At 42.4% G+C, this 15,238-nt stretch overlaps 1 protein-coding gene across 1 annotated transcript in view; it reads left to right on the top strand.

Annotated features, from left to right (window-relative positions):
* Positions 1 to 11,720, top strand: part of LOC308077338 (dnaJ homolog subfamily C member 13-like) — a 107,424-nt gene extending 95,704 nt beyond the window's left edge. The window contains 7 exon segments of the mRNA XM_080417985.1: positions 102 to 144; positions 354 to 527; positions 1,022 to 1,201; positions 2,209 to 2,349; positions 5,599 to 5,742; positions 7,215 to 7,314; positions 11,591 to 11,720. Of these exon segments, the coding sequence (XP_080274111.1) occupies positions 102 to 144; positions 354 to 527; positions 1,022 to 1,201; positions 2,209 to 2,349; positions 5,599 to 5,742; positions 7,215 to 7,314; positions 11,591 to 11,691 (883 nt within the window). The 3' untranslated portion in view covers positions 11,692 to 11,720.
* Positions 11,721 to 15,238: the final 3,518 nt, after the last annotated feature.

Below are 15,238 nucleotides of genomic sequence, written 5' to 3'. Positions count from 1 at the left end.
TTTTTTTTTTGGTGGGATGTGAAATAAAATATCAGAGTACTTCTTCTACCACTGACTGAACACGTACATCATTTTAATATCATGTGCGTCGTCTCTTCCAGGCACTTTAAACAGCAGAAGGACAACCCTGACGTGAACTGGAGAGTAAGTTCCTCAAACACACTGATGTCAGAGAGCAGCTTCATGTTATAGAGATGCATGAATGGAACGTCAAACTGTGTGTGTGTGTGTGTGTGTGTGTGTGTGTGTGTGTGTGTGTGTGTGTGTGTGTGTGTGTGTGTGTGTGTGTGTGTGTGTGTGTGTGTGTGTGTGTGTGTGTGTGTGTGTGTGTGTGTGTGTGTGTGTGTGTGTAGCTGCCAGAGGACTTCACCGTGGCGTACGGCGCAGGACAGGGCGAGCTAGAAGTGGGCGGAGTCTTCCTGCGGATCTTCATAGCCCAGCCGGGCTGGGTCCTCCGCAAGCCCCGAGACTTCCTGGTGTCTCTGTTAGAGACCCTGACCGAACTGCTGGAGAAGAACCACCCCAACGTGAGAGAGAGACACACACACACACACACAGACACACACACAGACAGACAGACAGACAGACGCACGTGCATACACACACATACACACACAGACCCTGACCGAACTGCTGGAGAAGAACCACCCCAACGTGAGAGAGAGAGACACACACACACACACACACACACACATATTCACAGACACACATATTCACAGACAGACACACACAGACACACACACTCACACTCACTCACTCACTCACACACACACACACACACACACACAGACACACACACTCACACTCACTCACTCACTCACACACACACACACACACACACACACACACACACACACACACACACACACACACACACACACACACACTTTGAGAACCACTGATATAGCGAGATACTTTTTGTTTTAAACGGTTAGGATTTTGAAGGCATCTGTAGGATATATATATTCAAAGATTTTCACAAATGTTCACAATTCTTCTTGACCTCTCTGACCCCCCACAGGGCGAGGCCTTGGAGACGGTCACCACGGCGGCGGTGTGTCTGTTCAGCAGCCAGGGCCAGCTGTGTGACCAGGTGCCTCCTCTGGGCCACCTGCCCCGCGTCCTGGCAGCGCTCAACCACAGGAACAACGCCGTGCCCAAGAGCTCCATACGCCTCATCCACGTGCTCTCTGACAACGAGGTGGGGAGGAGGCTATTTGGTCCTTTTCTGAAAATATAGTTAATATAGTTATAATTAGGTAATGTAAAGTATACTTGATTAGAACAAGATTGAATATTTGACAATTAACTCTTTAACACATTGACTCCTAGAATTAAAACATAATTTTTCATCCTTTCATTTTTTTTACCTTATATTGACGAGCCCATATTGTGCAAATGGAACGAAATGGATCCTAACGGGTCCATTTCGTTCCATTTGCACACTCTCTGAGTTAACACATTGAGTGCCATAAACGGTCCGGACCGTTTTTGGCCCCTTTTTTTTATACGTGGGTCCACATGGGGCGCTCTAACGAAACTTTGGGATCATCCAAGGAGTCTCTGAGAAGGAGAGGCCGGATGTCGATCCATGTAAAAAATGCTTCCGCTCGGCCGCTCCAATGTTAACTCCTTGACTAAAAGCTTAATATCTCCATTTCTTTTTAACGTGGTGGAAATGAGCCGTTTTCGATCGGCGATCACTCTGCAATGGAGGATCGCGTTAGAAATATTATTGTTCCAGGCATTAGTCGGGACCCTCCGCCGTCTCGCACGCACGCTTGTTTACATGCACTTCCGCGTCGGGGCTTCTACAGCACGAAACATATCAACGTAAGTGGATGGAAGATATGCTGGCACTGAACGTACCCTATTTTAATAAACCTCTGGCACACAATGTGTTAAATTAACATTGATTTTACAATATAAATTGGGGTCCCAGAGATGCCATTGAATGGGGGTCCGTAGCCTAATGCATGTCAAACCTGGGGTCCTTGAAATAAAAAATGGTTGAAAATCACTGCTATAGAGCCGTAAAGATCTTCTGTTATGGGGGTCCCCTGGCGTATCTTTTCAATTTGGGGTCCGCGGGGCTAATAAGTGTCAATTTGGGGGTCCTTGACATGAACAGGTTTGAGTACCACTGACTGAGCTAGGGCGTACATGTGTGGTTAAGTCATGTCATCCTGTGTTCCATGTACCGTCCAGCTGTGTGTTCGCTCCATGGCCTCTCTGGAGACCATCGGCCCTCTGATGTGTGGCATGAAGACCAGGGCGGACATGGCCGGCCTGGCCTGTGAAGCTCTCAACCGCATGTTCCAGAAAGAGCAAACAGACCTAGTGGCCCAGGTAAACTTCACTGTATACTACCTCATACTTCTATATAAAGAGCAGACAGACCTAGTGGCCCAGGTAAACTTCACTGTATACTACCTCATACTTCTATATAAAGAGCAGACAGACCTAGTGGCCCAGGTAAACTTCACTGTATACTACCTCATACCTCTATATAAAGAGCAGACAGACCTAGTGGCCCAGGTAAACTTCACTGTATACTACCTCATACCTCTATATAAAGAGCAGACAGACCTAGTGGCCCAGGTAAACTTCACTGTATACTACCTCATACTTCTATATAAAGAGCAGACAGACCTAGTGGCCCAGGTAAACTTCACTGTATACTACCTCATACTTCTATATAAAGAGCAGACAGACCTAGTGGCCCAGGTAAACTTCACTGTATACTACCTCATACCTCTATATAAAGAGCAGACAGACCTAGTGGCCCAGGTAAACTTCACTGTATACTACCTCATACCTCTATATAAAGAGCAGACAGACCTAGTGGCCCAGGTAAACTTCACTGTATACTACCTCATACTTCTATATAAAGAGCAGACAGACCTAGTGGCCCAGGTAAACTTCACTGTATACTACCTCATACCTCTATATAAAGAGCAAACAGACCTAGTGGCCCAGGTAAACTTCACTGTATACTACCTCATACCTCTATATAAAGAGCAGACAGACCTAGTGGCCCAGGTAAACTTCACTGTATACTACCTCATACCTCTATATAAAGAGCAGACAGACCTAGTGGCCCAGGTAAACTTCACTGTATACTACCTCATACCTCTATATAAAGAGCAGACAGACCTAGTGGCCCAGGTAAACTTCACTGTATACTACCTCATACTTCTATATAAAGAGCAGACAGACCTAGTGGCCCAGGTAAACTTCACTGTATACTACCTCATACCTCTATATAAAGAGCAAACAGACCTAGTGGCCCAGGTAAACTTCACTGTATACTACCTCATACTTCTATATAAAGAGCAGACAGACCTAGTGGCCCAGGTAAACTTCACTGTATACTACCTCATACCTCTATATAAAGAGCAAACAGACCTAGTGGCCCAGGTAAACTTCACTGTATACTACCTCATACTTCTATATAAAGAGCAGACAGACCTAGTGGCCCAGGTAAACTTCACTGTATACTACCTCATACCTCTATATAAAGAGCAGACAGACCTAGTGGCCCAGGTAAACTTCACTGTATACTACCTCATACCTCTATATAAAGAGCAGACAGACCTAGTGGCCCAGGTAAACTTCACTGTATACTACCTCATACTTCTATACAAAGAGCAGACAGACCTAGTGGCCCAGGTAAACTTCACTGTATACTACCTCATACCTCTATACAAAGAGCAGACAGACCTAGTGGCCCAGGTAAACTTCACTGTATACTACCTCATACCTCTATATAAAGAGCAGACAGACCTAGTGGCCCAGGTAAACTTCACTGTATACTACCTCATACTTCTATATAAAGAGCAGACAGACCTAGTGGCCCAGGTAAACTTCACTGTATACTACCTCATACCTCTATATAAAGAGCAGACAGACCTAGTGGCCCAGGTAAACTTCACTGTATACTACCTCATACCTCTATATAAAGAGCAGACAGACCTAGTGGCCCAGGTAAACTTCACTGTATACTACCTCATACTTCTATATAAAGAGCAGACAGACCTAGTGGCCCAGGTAAACTTCACTGTATACTACCTCATACCTCTATATAAAGAGCAGACAGACCTAGTGGCCCAGGTAAACTTCACTGTATACTACCTCATACCTCTATATAAAGAGCAGACAGACCTAGTGGCCCAGGTAAACTTCACTGTATACTACCTCATACTTCTATATAAAGAGCAGACAGACCTAGTGGCCCAGGTAAACTTCACTGTATACTACCTCATACCTCTATATAAAGAGCAAACAGACCTAGTGGCCCAGGTAAACTTCACTGTATACTACCTCATACTTCTATATAAAGAGCAGACAGACCTAGTGGCCCAGGTAAACTTCACTGTATACTACCTCATACCTCTATATAAAGAGCAGACAGACCTAGTGGCCCAGGTAAACTTCACTGTATACTACCTCATACCTCTATATAAAGAGCAGACAGACAGGCAGTGTTGATTTCGAGAGCACATTTTGAATTAGTTTTAGTCCAAGTATTTTGAAAAAAAAAGAAAGAAAATCATGTAGTTTTAGTCATATTCTAGTCATCTGAAATGTTATATTTTTAGTCTAGCTTTAGTGGACTAAATATCATAAGTTTATAGTCAACTAAATCGAGGCCCCACCATCAAGTGTCATTATGGCTGATTTAACACATGGTTGCATGCTGAAAATAGCAGATCTATAAGCCGTGAGCTTGTAGATCTGCTATTTTCAGAGTGCAACCAAACATAAAATGACTTGTCTTTTAGTTCTACTGGATCTCTTCTCCACTAGATCCCTCACTAACATCTTAGTCTAGTTTTTATTTGTTGAGGAAATTGTCAATATATTTAGTCTTAGTTTTAGTCGTCATAGCTTAGTTTTGATTTAGTTTTTATGTAGTTTTGGATTTTTTTTTGGTTGAAAAGACGGAGATCTCCGTCAATGGCAGGGAATGTGTGTTAAAAAAGCACTTTCCTGACATACAGTCATAGCATCACAGAGGATAGAAACACAATAAAGGCCACTTGTGTGTCATTATGGTGCCCTACCTCCTGATCCATGGTATCATTGTCTACTGTAGGCTCTCAGAGTGGAACTGGTGCCCTACCTCCTGATTAGGGGTGGGACGATATATCGATATATCGCGATATTTTCTCCCGCGATAAATAATCGATATCCTGCCGTTTGTTTGTGATACGTTGTTTTTCCTACTCTGTATTTGTGTAATGATGATTTTGAACTGTTTGGTGCTATTTTATGTGTTTATGAATTGAATACAAGGACTATCGTGAAATATCGTTGGTGAATTTTCATGCAATATATCGTGATATCGCAAAATATATCGATATTTTCAGATATCGTGATATATCGTTGGTGAAATTTCTCGCAATATATATTGAATATCGTGATATCGCAATATATCGAACATCGTCGAATATCGTGATATATATTGTTATCGTGGGCCTAATATCGTGATATATATTGTTATCGTGGGCCTAATATCGTGATATATCGTATCGTGAGGTACCCATATCGTCCCACCCCCCTACTCCTGATCCATGGTATCATTGTGTACTGTAGGCTCTCAGAGTGGAACTGGTGCCCTACCTCCTGAAGCTCCTAGAGGGAATCGGCCTGGAGACGTTGGACAACCCCTCAGCCACCAAGGCCCAGATAGTTAAAGCTCTGAAGTCCATGACACGCAGTCTGCAGTACGGAGAACAGGTACGGTACCGTAGACACATCCCACTGTCACAACATGTCATGGTCAAACTTTACCGTTGTAGTAACTAACTACAGTTATTAACCCGTTAACACATTGATTGCCAAGATATTAAACATAGTTTTCTATCCCCGTGCCGGCGTATAATTACCTCAATCCGATGATATTTGAAACGCCGTGGAACCGACATTGTGTAAAAAAAACACACGGAAAAAGTTTCCTGTGAGTAGACGGAAGGATCTGTGTATCCATGGGAACAACAAGTTTCCAACCGCGATCCGCCATTTTGGAGCTTTGGTCCGCTGAAAACGGGTGGTTTTCAATGGAAAAAAAAGAAACTGAGTTACAGCCGTTTTTCTGAAAATCCCATCATTGGGGCGGATGGAAGTGACGTTTTTTGGAATGACGTCACATCCACATTGTTCTTCTCTGAGAGACGATCGATCATTCCAAAGCTGTGTTAGGTCGCCCCTTGTGGAATTTTCCCCCAAAAATGTAAAAACGAGTTAACTCGATCTAGGCAATCAAGCGATGGATTCTAAAAACGAGTTAACTCGATCTAGGCAATCAATGTGTTAAGACCAGAGGAACGCATCTTGTGTCATGTTAATTTTTTTTTTGATTTCTTTGGGCTATTCAACAAATAGCAGATCTACAAGCTCATAAAGTGGCACCGAGCTACGAGCTTGTATTTTTTATTATCTAGAAACTTTGTGCAAATCTTTGAATATACATTTCAAAAATCAAAGTCAAGTCAAATCTTTGCTTCTGGGGGATTCTAAATCCTAACGATTTTTTTTCTTTTTTTACTTATGTTGCTATAATATTAATGGTTCTCAAACTTTTTCATGTGAAGGACCACCCAAAATAATTTGTATTTGTCCGTGGACCCCCCCATCTCAAAATGTTTTGTTCCAGGGACCCCCAGAAGCACAGATCGGAGTTAAAAATGTTCGATTCAAATTTATTAAGATTTTTTTTTAAAACACTATTACCGTGTTAGTGATGTGTACCAACTGAGGTTATGTTGAACGTCAGCTGTTTGATTGATATAGTATAAAAGCCCATGATCAATTGTCCTTATTTGACTTAAAGGAGAATTCCAGCCTTTTTCTTACGTCTATCTGATATTATATCCTAGAACAAGTGGTTCTAGTGGTGTTTACGGCTCGCCACAGTGTTTTTGTCCCAAATGGGCCGCCGTAGTCTTTACAAACGGATAAAATCTCATCTTGCGAGACTTGCGGATCTAACACAAACACTGTGGAGTTTTCTGTCAATATGAACGTCAGATATCTACACAATCTTTTTTTTTTTTTTCGAGCGATAAAAATAAGGGATTTAGCGCAAGGACGGTAAGAAAAAGGCTAATCCGTAATTCTCCTTTAATTTCTTTTCATTTAATTCTGTCTAAGTGTTTGTCTATTCCATGTCAACTTTGACCCCATGTTGTTGACCTGTTGACCTTTTGCAGGTGAATGAGATCCTAGCTCGGTCTACTGTATGGAGTGCCTTCAAAGACCAGAAACATGACCTCTTCATCTCAGAGTCTCAGACGGCAGGCTACCTGACAGGTACCGCAATGACGCTAAAAAAGGCTGTTTTAGACTCTGAAAAACACGCCTTTCGAACAATGTCGGCCGACACAAATAGCGTATTATCAGAGGTCGCTTTTCATCACTCGTGTCAACAACTTTTTTCAGTTTGAGAATTCCTTATTTCAGTATTTTTTTTAATGAATACAAAATGAGCGATACATTTGGTTTGCTCTGTTAGTCAAGTGTGTATGTGATTGGTTGAGAAATAGAAGGCATGGAGCTGGGACCGACCAATGGTCGAACTAGAGTTCTCAAATTCTGCCCGGTCCCGACCCGACGTTTTCGGGCCGAGCCCAAAATATATGCTAAAACGGGCGACAATGACCAAAACTCAATCGAAAATCGGCGATTGAAAAAAAAATCAGGTGGAACTCTAGGTCGAACCCCCAGCAAACTGCAGAGTTTCTGAACTGAACTTGCAAAGCTCTTTTATTGGGAGGGATGTCTTTCTCTAAGCTGACTTTGAACTTTACTGTAACTCTTTGTTGTTTCCTTAAAACCACTTTCTGATTCCTCACTGCTTAGTGCCTGTCTCTCTCTCTCTCTCTCTCTCTCTTTCTCTCTCTCTCTCTCTCTCTCGCTGTTGCTCGTACGCCCTTGCAAACTTTTTCCTGTCCTAACCTCCCTTCCCCTCTCTCTCTCTCTCTCTCTCTCTCTCTCTCTCTCTCTCTCTCTCTCTCTTTCTTTCTCTCTCTCTCTCTCTCTCTCTCTCGCTGTTGCTCGTACGCCCTTGCAAACTTTTTCCTGTCCTAACCTCCCTTCCCCTCTCTCTCTCTCTCTCTCTCTCTCTCTCTCTCTCTCTCTCTGCTCACTTCCCCCCCCCCCCCTTCCAGGTGTGTCCACCCCCTCTCTCATGGCCTCCAGTAGCCCACTGCGAGGGGGGCTGTAGTCGGGGGGGGGCAACCGGGCCCTCACAGCCCCCCCCCCCTCTCTCTCTTGCTCTGACGCAGGTAGACCCTGACCCCTCCCCCTCCCCCCCCACGCCCCCCCCCCCCCCCTCTGTACTGTGCCTTCCTCCATCTTGTCTGTTTTTCCATGTTTCACCTCCCGCCTGCATCTTCTCTCTCACCTCCTGGTGCTTTTCTGTGTCTAAAGGAGAGTTTTTTTCTGTTTGTGGGAAAAGATGACAACCTGGCATCACATCACATCACATCACATCACATCACATCACATCACATCACATCACATCACATGATCACATCACATCACATAACATAACATCACATCACATCACATCACATGATCACATCACATCACATCACATCACATGATCACATCACATGATCACATCACATCACATCACATGATCACATCACATGATCACATCACATGATCACATCACATCACATCACATCACATCACATGATCACATCACATCACATCACATGATCACATCACATCACATCACATGATCACATCACATCACATCACATCACATGATCACATCACATGATCACATCACATCACATCACATCACATCAGGTGCCTTCGGAAATATAGCACTAAGCGCACTGGCCCCAGTACAAACTAATAGGCCAGTGCGCTCCCCGGTGCGCAATTTCCAAACGCACCCATCATCACATGTTCCTACTGAACCACATCATGTTCCTACTGAACCACATCATGTTCCTACTGAACCACATTATGTTCCTACTGAACCACATCATGTTCCTACTGAACCACATCATGTTCCTACTGAACCACATCATGTTCCTACTGAACCACATCATGTTCCTACTGAACCACATCATGTTCCTACCGAACCACATCATGTTCCTACTGAACCACATCATGTTCCTACTGAACCACATCATGTTCCTACTGAACCACATCATGTTCCTACCGAACCACATCATGTTCCTACCGAACCACATCATGTTCCTACTGAACCACATTATGTTCCTACTGAACCACATCATGTTCCTACTGAACCACATCATGTTCCTACTGAACCACATCATGTTCCTACCGAACCACATCATGTTCCTACTGAACCACATTATGTTCCTACTGAACCACATCATGTTCCTACCGAACCACATCATGTTCCTACCGAACCACATCATGTTCCTACTGAACCACATCATGTTCCTACTGAACCACATCATGTTCCTACTGAACCACATGTTCCTACTGAACCACATCATGTTCCTACTGAACCACATCATGTTCCTACTGAACCACATCATGTTCCTACTGAACCACATCATGTTCCTACTGAACCACATCACGTTCCTACTGAACCACATTATGTTCCTACTGAACCACATCATGTTCCTACTGAACCACGTCATGTTCCTACTGAACCACGTCATGTTCCTACTGAACCACATCATGTTCCTACTGAACCACATTATGTTCCTACTGAACCACATCATGTTCCTACTGAACCACATTATGTTCCTACTTAACCACATCATGTTCCTACTGAACCACATCATGTTCCTACTGAACCACATCATGTTCCTACTGAACCACATCATGTTCCTACTGAACCACATCATGTTCCTACTGAACCACATCATGTTCCTACTGAACCACAGTAGGAACATAACCTCACACTCTCTCTCTCACTCACTCACTCACTCACTCACTCACTCACTCACACACTAGTTCATGTTTTAGTTGACCATTTTCTGTTCACTGTCGCTTAGCTCAGTGGTTCTCAAACTTTTTCATGTCAAGGACCCCCAAATGGACACTTATTAGCCCACGGACCCCCATTTGAAAAGATAAGCCAGGGACTCCCCAAGATAAGAGAAGATTTTTACGGCTCTAGCAGTGATTCTCAACCATTTTAATTTTGACAGTTTTGACATGCATTATTAGGCTACGGACCCCCATTTAATGGCATTTCTATCTCTGGGACCCCAATTCATATTGTAAAATCAATGTTAATGTAACTCTGAGAGTGTACAAATGGAACCAAATGGACCCGTTAGGGTCCATTTGGTTCCATTTGTACACTCTCAGAGTTACAGACCCATAAGGGTCCATTTGGTTCCTATCCATCATTTAGCTGGGGACCCCCTGGAACCCCCTCAAGTAACCCAGGGGGTCCCCGGACCCCACTTTGAGAACCAATGCCCTAGAGTAAAAAAGAAGCCATTGAAAAACATTCATTTGCGCATTAAAACTATAAATTAAGCATTTAAACGGAGCTAGACCCCAGAACCCCACTTTGAGAACCAATGGCTTAGCTCTTCATATTGTAAATGATCCACTTGGTGTCTCGTCCTCTCCCATTGTCTTACACACAGCAACATCCTGAGTGTAAGATCTCTCAGCGTCAGGCTGAGAGTCAGACTAAACGCTCAGGATCTTGCGGAGACTTTCTTCACCGTCTGCAGACAGACGCGTGCTTTTGAATCACACCGCACTGCATCCCATTCTGTTTGCTGCTATTCTGTTTGCTATATACAGTACAATACTATGCAAATAAACCAGTTGAAATCAAAAATCTAAATATTTACAGTAAACGGTTCAATTAAACTTCCATTCATAGGACAATCATCCAGAAGAGAAAGGGGGGAAATAATAACTGTTAAAAGCAGCAGCAAACAGAATGGTTTTTGAATGTAGGAAATATAATAATTGCGTGGTAATCGCTATAGATAGATAGCCTGCAGCAAAAAGGCACTGCAGATAGAGAGTGGGTGTGATTAGAAAGCACGCCAGACAGACACCACGTACAGTTTAACCCATTCAGAACGGGGGAACACGTCCGTGTCATTATTTCAGATTTCTTTGGGCTATTAAAAAAAAATAGCAGATGTACAAGCTCATAGAGTTCAGCGCTACGAGCTTGTAGATCTGCTATTTTTTTGAAAAAAATCGTGAAAAATATGTGCAAATCTTTGAAGATATTTATATTTTAAAGCAAACGTTTTTTTTTTAACTCAAATCTTTGCTCCTGGGGATTCTACAAAATGGCTTCTAAATCATAACAGTTTTCTGAAACACTTATGTTGCTATGATATCAGTGGTTCTCAAACTTTTTTTCCAGGGACACCAGAAGCAAAGATTTGAGTAAAAAAGAAATTGCTTTAAAAATATATATATATTCAAAGATTTGCACACATTTTCCAGAAAATAGCAGATCTACGAGCTCATGAGCTTGTATATCTGCTATTTTTGAATAGCCCAAAAGTATAAAAAAACAACAACGGTTAAAGTGGTTTAAATGACACAGACGCGTTACCTAGTTTTAGTCCAAATGACTTTTATGACTCTTATGTCCCCCGTCCTGCAGGTCCAGGAGTAGCAGGCTACCTTACAGCGGGGACAGGCACCACGGTGATGTCCAGCGTCCCTCCCCCCGTGGACAACGACGTGGGAGACCTGCTGGGCTGAAGACGACCACGGCACACACACCACGGAAAAACTAATCAGTGCTCAGGCCCCAGGCCCCCCCCCCCACCCACCACACCACCACCATGTGGCCCACCTGCCCCCAGAGAGGACTTTATGGTCCCCCCCCTCCCCCCCACAAACACATGAGTGGGAGAGAGAGACAGACAGAGAGACAAAGGAAAGCGGACTGACTGACTATCACCAAAAAAAAAGAAATGATAAACATTCTTAAATTTCACACCCCGCCCCCCCCCCCCCCCCAACAACCTTAAATATTAACACCCCCCCCTCCTCCACTTTCGTTCCCTTTCTGCCCCCCCCCCTCTTTGTTTTATAATGACCACACATTGTTCTTTGTGTTCTTTTCTCTTCTTTCTTCCAATTCTGAAAAGAAAAAATAAGTTTGCTTTTGTATGGATATATTTTTTACTCTTGATTTGTTTTTTTTGTTTGTTGATTTTTTTGGTTAGTTTTTTTGGAGGGAGGAGGGGGGAGGGGGGGGAGGGGCGGGGCAAAGACATTGGAAAGACTGAGGATTGTGTGTACATTTCAGAGCCGTCTCTTATGTGTCTGTGGCTCTGTTCTCCTGCTTCTCCATCCTACCATATTACCGTCTAACTCTTCATTAAGGGAAATATAACTCTTTATTAAGGGTTATATAGCTCTTTATTAAGGGTAATAACTCTTTATTAAGGGTTATATAACTCTTTATTAGGTTAATAACTCTTTATTAAGGGTAATATCTCTTTATTAAGGGGTAATAACTCTTTATTAAGGGTAATAACTCTTTATTAATGGGTAATAACTCTTTATTAAGGGGTCCTCGGGCACCCGGCATTGTGAGATTCGGACCAGGACGGTGGTCTTGGGGGCGTGGCCTATGACATCAACAGCATTTCCTTTTCAATCTCATAAAGTTGTTTTGGACAGTAAGTATTGTTTTTACGGAAAAGGAAGGACCGATGAATCAGGAACTCACCAAAAAAAAGCATCTTTTACAAGAAATACATAATTACAATTTCCCCCCATTTCCCCTTTAACCACATGAACCCACAAATCCCCTTTCTGGGCGTTTATGTCATAACAGGGCACACGTTCTAAAAACGCCAGATCTACAAGGTCGCAACGCGTCCCAAGAGCTTGTAGATCGGCTATTTTCAGCAGAGATTTGGTGTAGAGAGGGAGAGGAGGGGAAAAAAGGAGAATACCAAGTACGGACCCCTGGGGGACCCCGGTCAATAACAGCATGTGTACTGTATGTGGCCACATGCACTTGATCCACTTCTTTATGCAGATGACACAAACATGCTCTCCTGGCTGGCAGTGCGCTCTTTAAACGGCAAGACCACTCTGGTAGAGGTTTGGGTTGTGTAGTCACCTTGCCATGATGGAACTCCTAAGGTGGACAAGAAATACAAAATAATAATTGCTCCATTGATTAGAAACAACACAAACAGTTGATTTAGACAATATAGAACATCACCAAACACAGTACTGTTTTTTTTATATATATAAAAATGTTAACTTCCTGTTGATTTTGCCATTTTTATTGGGAAGAAAACCCTGACTGGATCCGTGGATCCTGATCTTCAAAAAGTAAAATCAACAGGAGGTTAACATTTTTATATATATACTGGGTTTGGTGATGTTCTATATCGTCTGAATCAACTTTGTTTGCGTTCGTTTACGGGCTAAAAGAGTGACTTTGAGATCTGTTTTACCGTACAATGTAAGTCGATGATGAGCATGTTTTGAATTATCAATTTCTAATCAATGGAGCAATTATGTTTGATATCTTGTCCACCTTTAGAGTTACATCATGGCAAGGTCACTACACAACCCAAACTTCTACCACAGTGGTCTAGCCCTTTAAATAAGGACCTCCATTGACACTGTGTCTCTATTTGAAGGCTGTCCTTTCTTCTGCCTCAACATATATATGTTTCTTTTCAATGTAACTCCCCCCCCCCCCCCGTGCAGAAAGCACTAGAATATTTATAGGTGAATAAATAACCAACCCTTACCAACTGAACATAGGACATGAGGAATGATACTGACTGATTATGAATCTATGTGAAAGAACTAGTGCAATTGTGAAATGTTCAATGTAATATGACGTATATAAACTTTCTATATCGAATGTACATTAAAAAAAAAACCGAATAAATCAGTCGCACTTGTACATAAAAATTTTAAGAATAAAAGGGAACCCACAGTGTTGTTCTTTTGTGTTTGTATTGGTGCCAAAGAGGCTCGTCTGTTCAGTGTGCCAACGTTCAAGACCCGACTTACAATCTGAAGCAGGCGTATTGATACACTAGACTAGAGCATACATGGGCAACTGGCGGCCCGGGGCCACATGCGGCCCCCACCTTCACTTAATGCGGCCCGCAGGTTAATATCAGAATAGTGATATATTATTGATTCAGCTGTTATGATTCCAAACATGCAAACATGACCCGCTTTAATTACTTCAGTCTATATGATAGTAGCTTAATGACTAGTATTAACATTATATTGTCTTTTTTATGTCCAATGTATTTGCATTTAAGTTCATAAAGTTAACATAAGCTTAACTAAATGCATTTTAATTCAGGATTCCAATAAAAAACTAGAAACAAATTTCCTACGAAAATTTAAGTGTGCCTGCAGTTGGCTGAGGAGTTGGCTGAGGGGCTTTGCCTATAATAATTAAAAAAAAAGTAATAGCCTGGTCGGCCTGGTCGTTGCGCACGTTTTGATGTATACATTGGCGGGGCCGTGTCAACCGTGTGGGAGGAGTAGCATTTTGGTCCCCTCGGGCGGCCAAAAAAGTTGAGAAACAAAGCAGCAAAATAATGATAATTTTTTTTTTTTTTAAATAAACCGAAAGTCAGAAAAGGAAAATTTAAAAACTGAAAAATTGAAGGTAAAAATGAGCATCTAAAACAATGTTTGAGAAAAATCTATTATTTTTTTTAAATATATAAACAATTACTCAAATGGTTTTGAGTGCTTGTTTCACCCACTTCTGAAGGTCTGACGCAAAAACTGACCATTAACCATTTGTTTGCAGACCCCTACTTAGGGGGGGTAGGCGAAGTTTCGGAGCATTTCGGGCACTTTTCAAACTGGAAGTGAAGAGGTCCAAGTCCGGGTTGGACCATTGAGCTGCATACCCCTCAGAGAGTGTTTTGTTGTAAAAAAAAAAAAAAAAAAAAGTTTGGGAAAAAAAGTGAAGAAAAAAAAAATTGGAAAAAAAAAAAAAAAAAAAAAAATAGTTCTGAAAAAAAAAATTCTGAAAAAAAAATGTTGAAAAAAAAAAAATGGTCCACCCAAAAATATGTCCACCCATCAACCTGCACTCTTAACCGGATCTGTAACCGTTAACATGGGTTTGAATGGGGGACTGTAAGGGGGCGTGGCTACGTGGTTGGGGGCGTGGCTACGTGGTTGGGGGTCCCCGGACCCCCAACCCCCAAACATGTCCACCCATCAAAAAAAGTTCGAAAAAAAAAGTTCGGAAAAAAAAAAAGTAAAAAAAAAAAAAAATTGTCGACCCAAAAAT

The sequence above is a fragment of the Gymnoscopelus braueri genome (assembly GCF_963280865.1).
Source record: "Gymnoscopelus braueri genome assembly, chromosome: 21".
NCBI classification, from domain to species: domain Eukaryota; kingdom Metazoa; phylum Chordata; class Actinopteri; order Myctophiformes; family Myctophidae; genus Gymnoscopelus; species Gymnoscopelus braueri.
The sequence above is the reverse complement of the archived record's forward strand: the minus strand, read 5'-3'. Positions and strand labels throughout refer to the sequence as shown.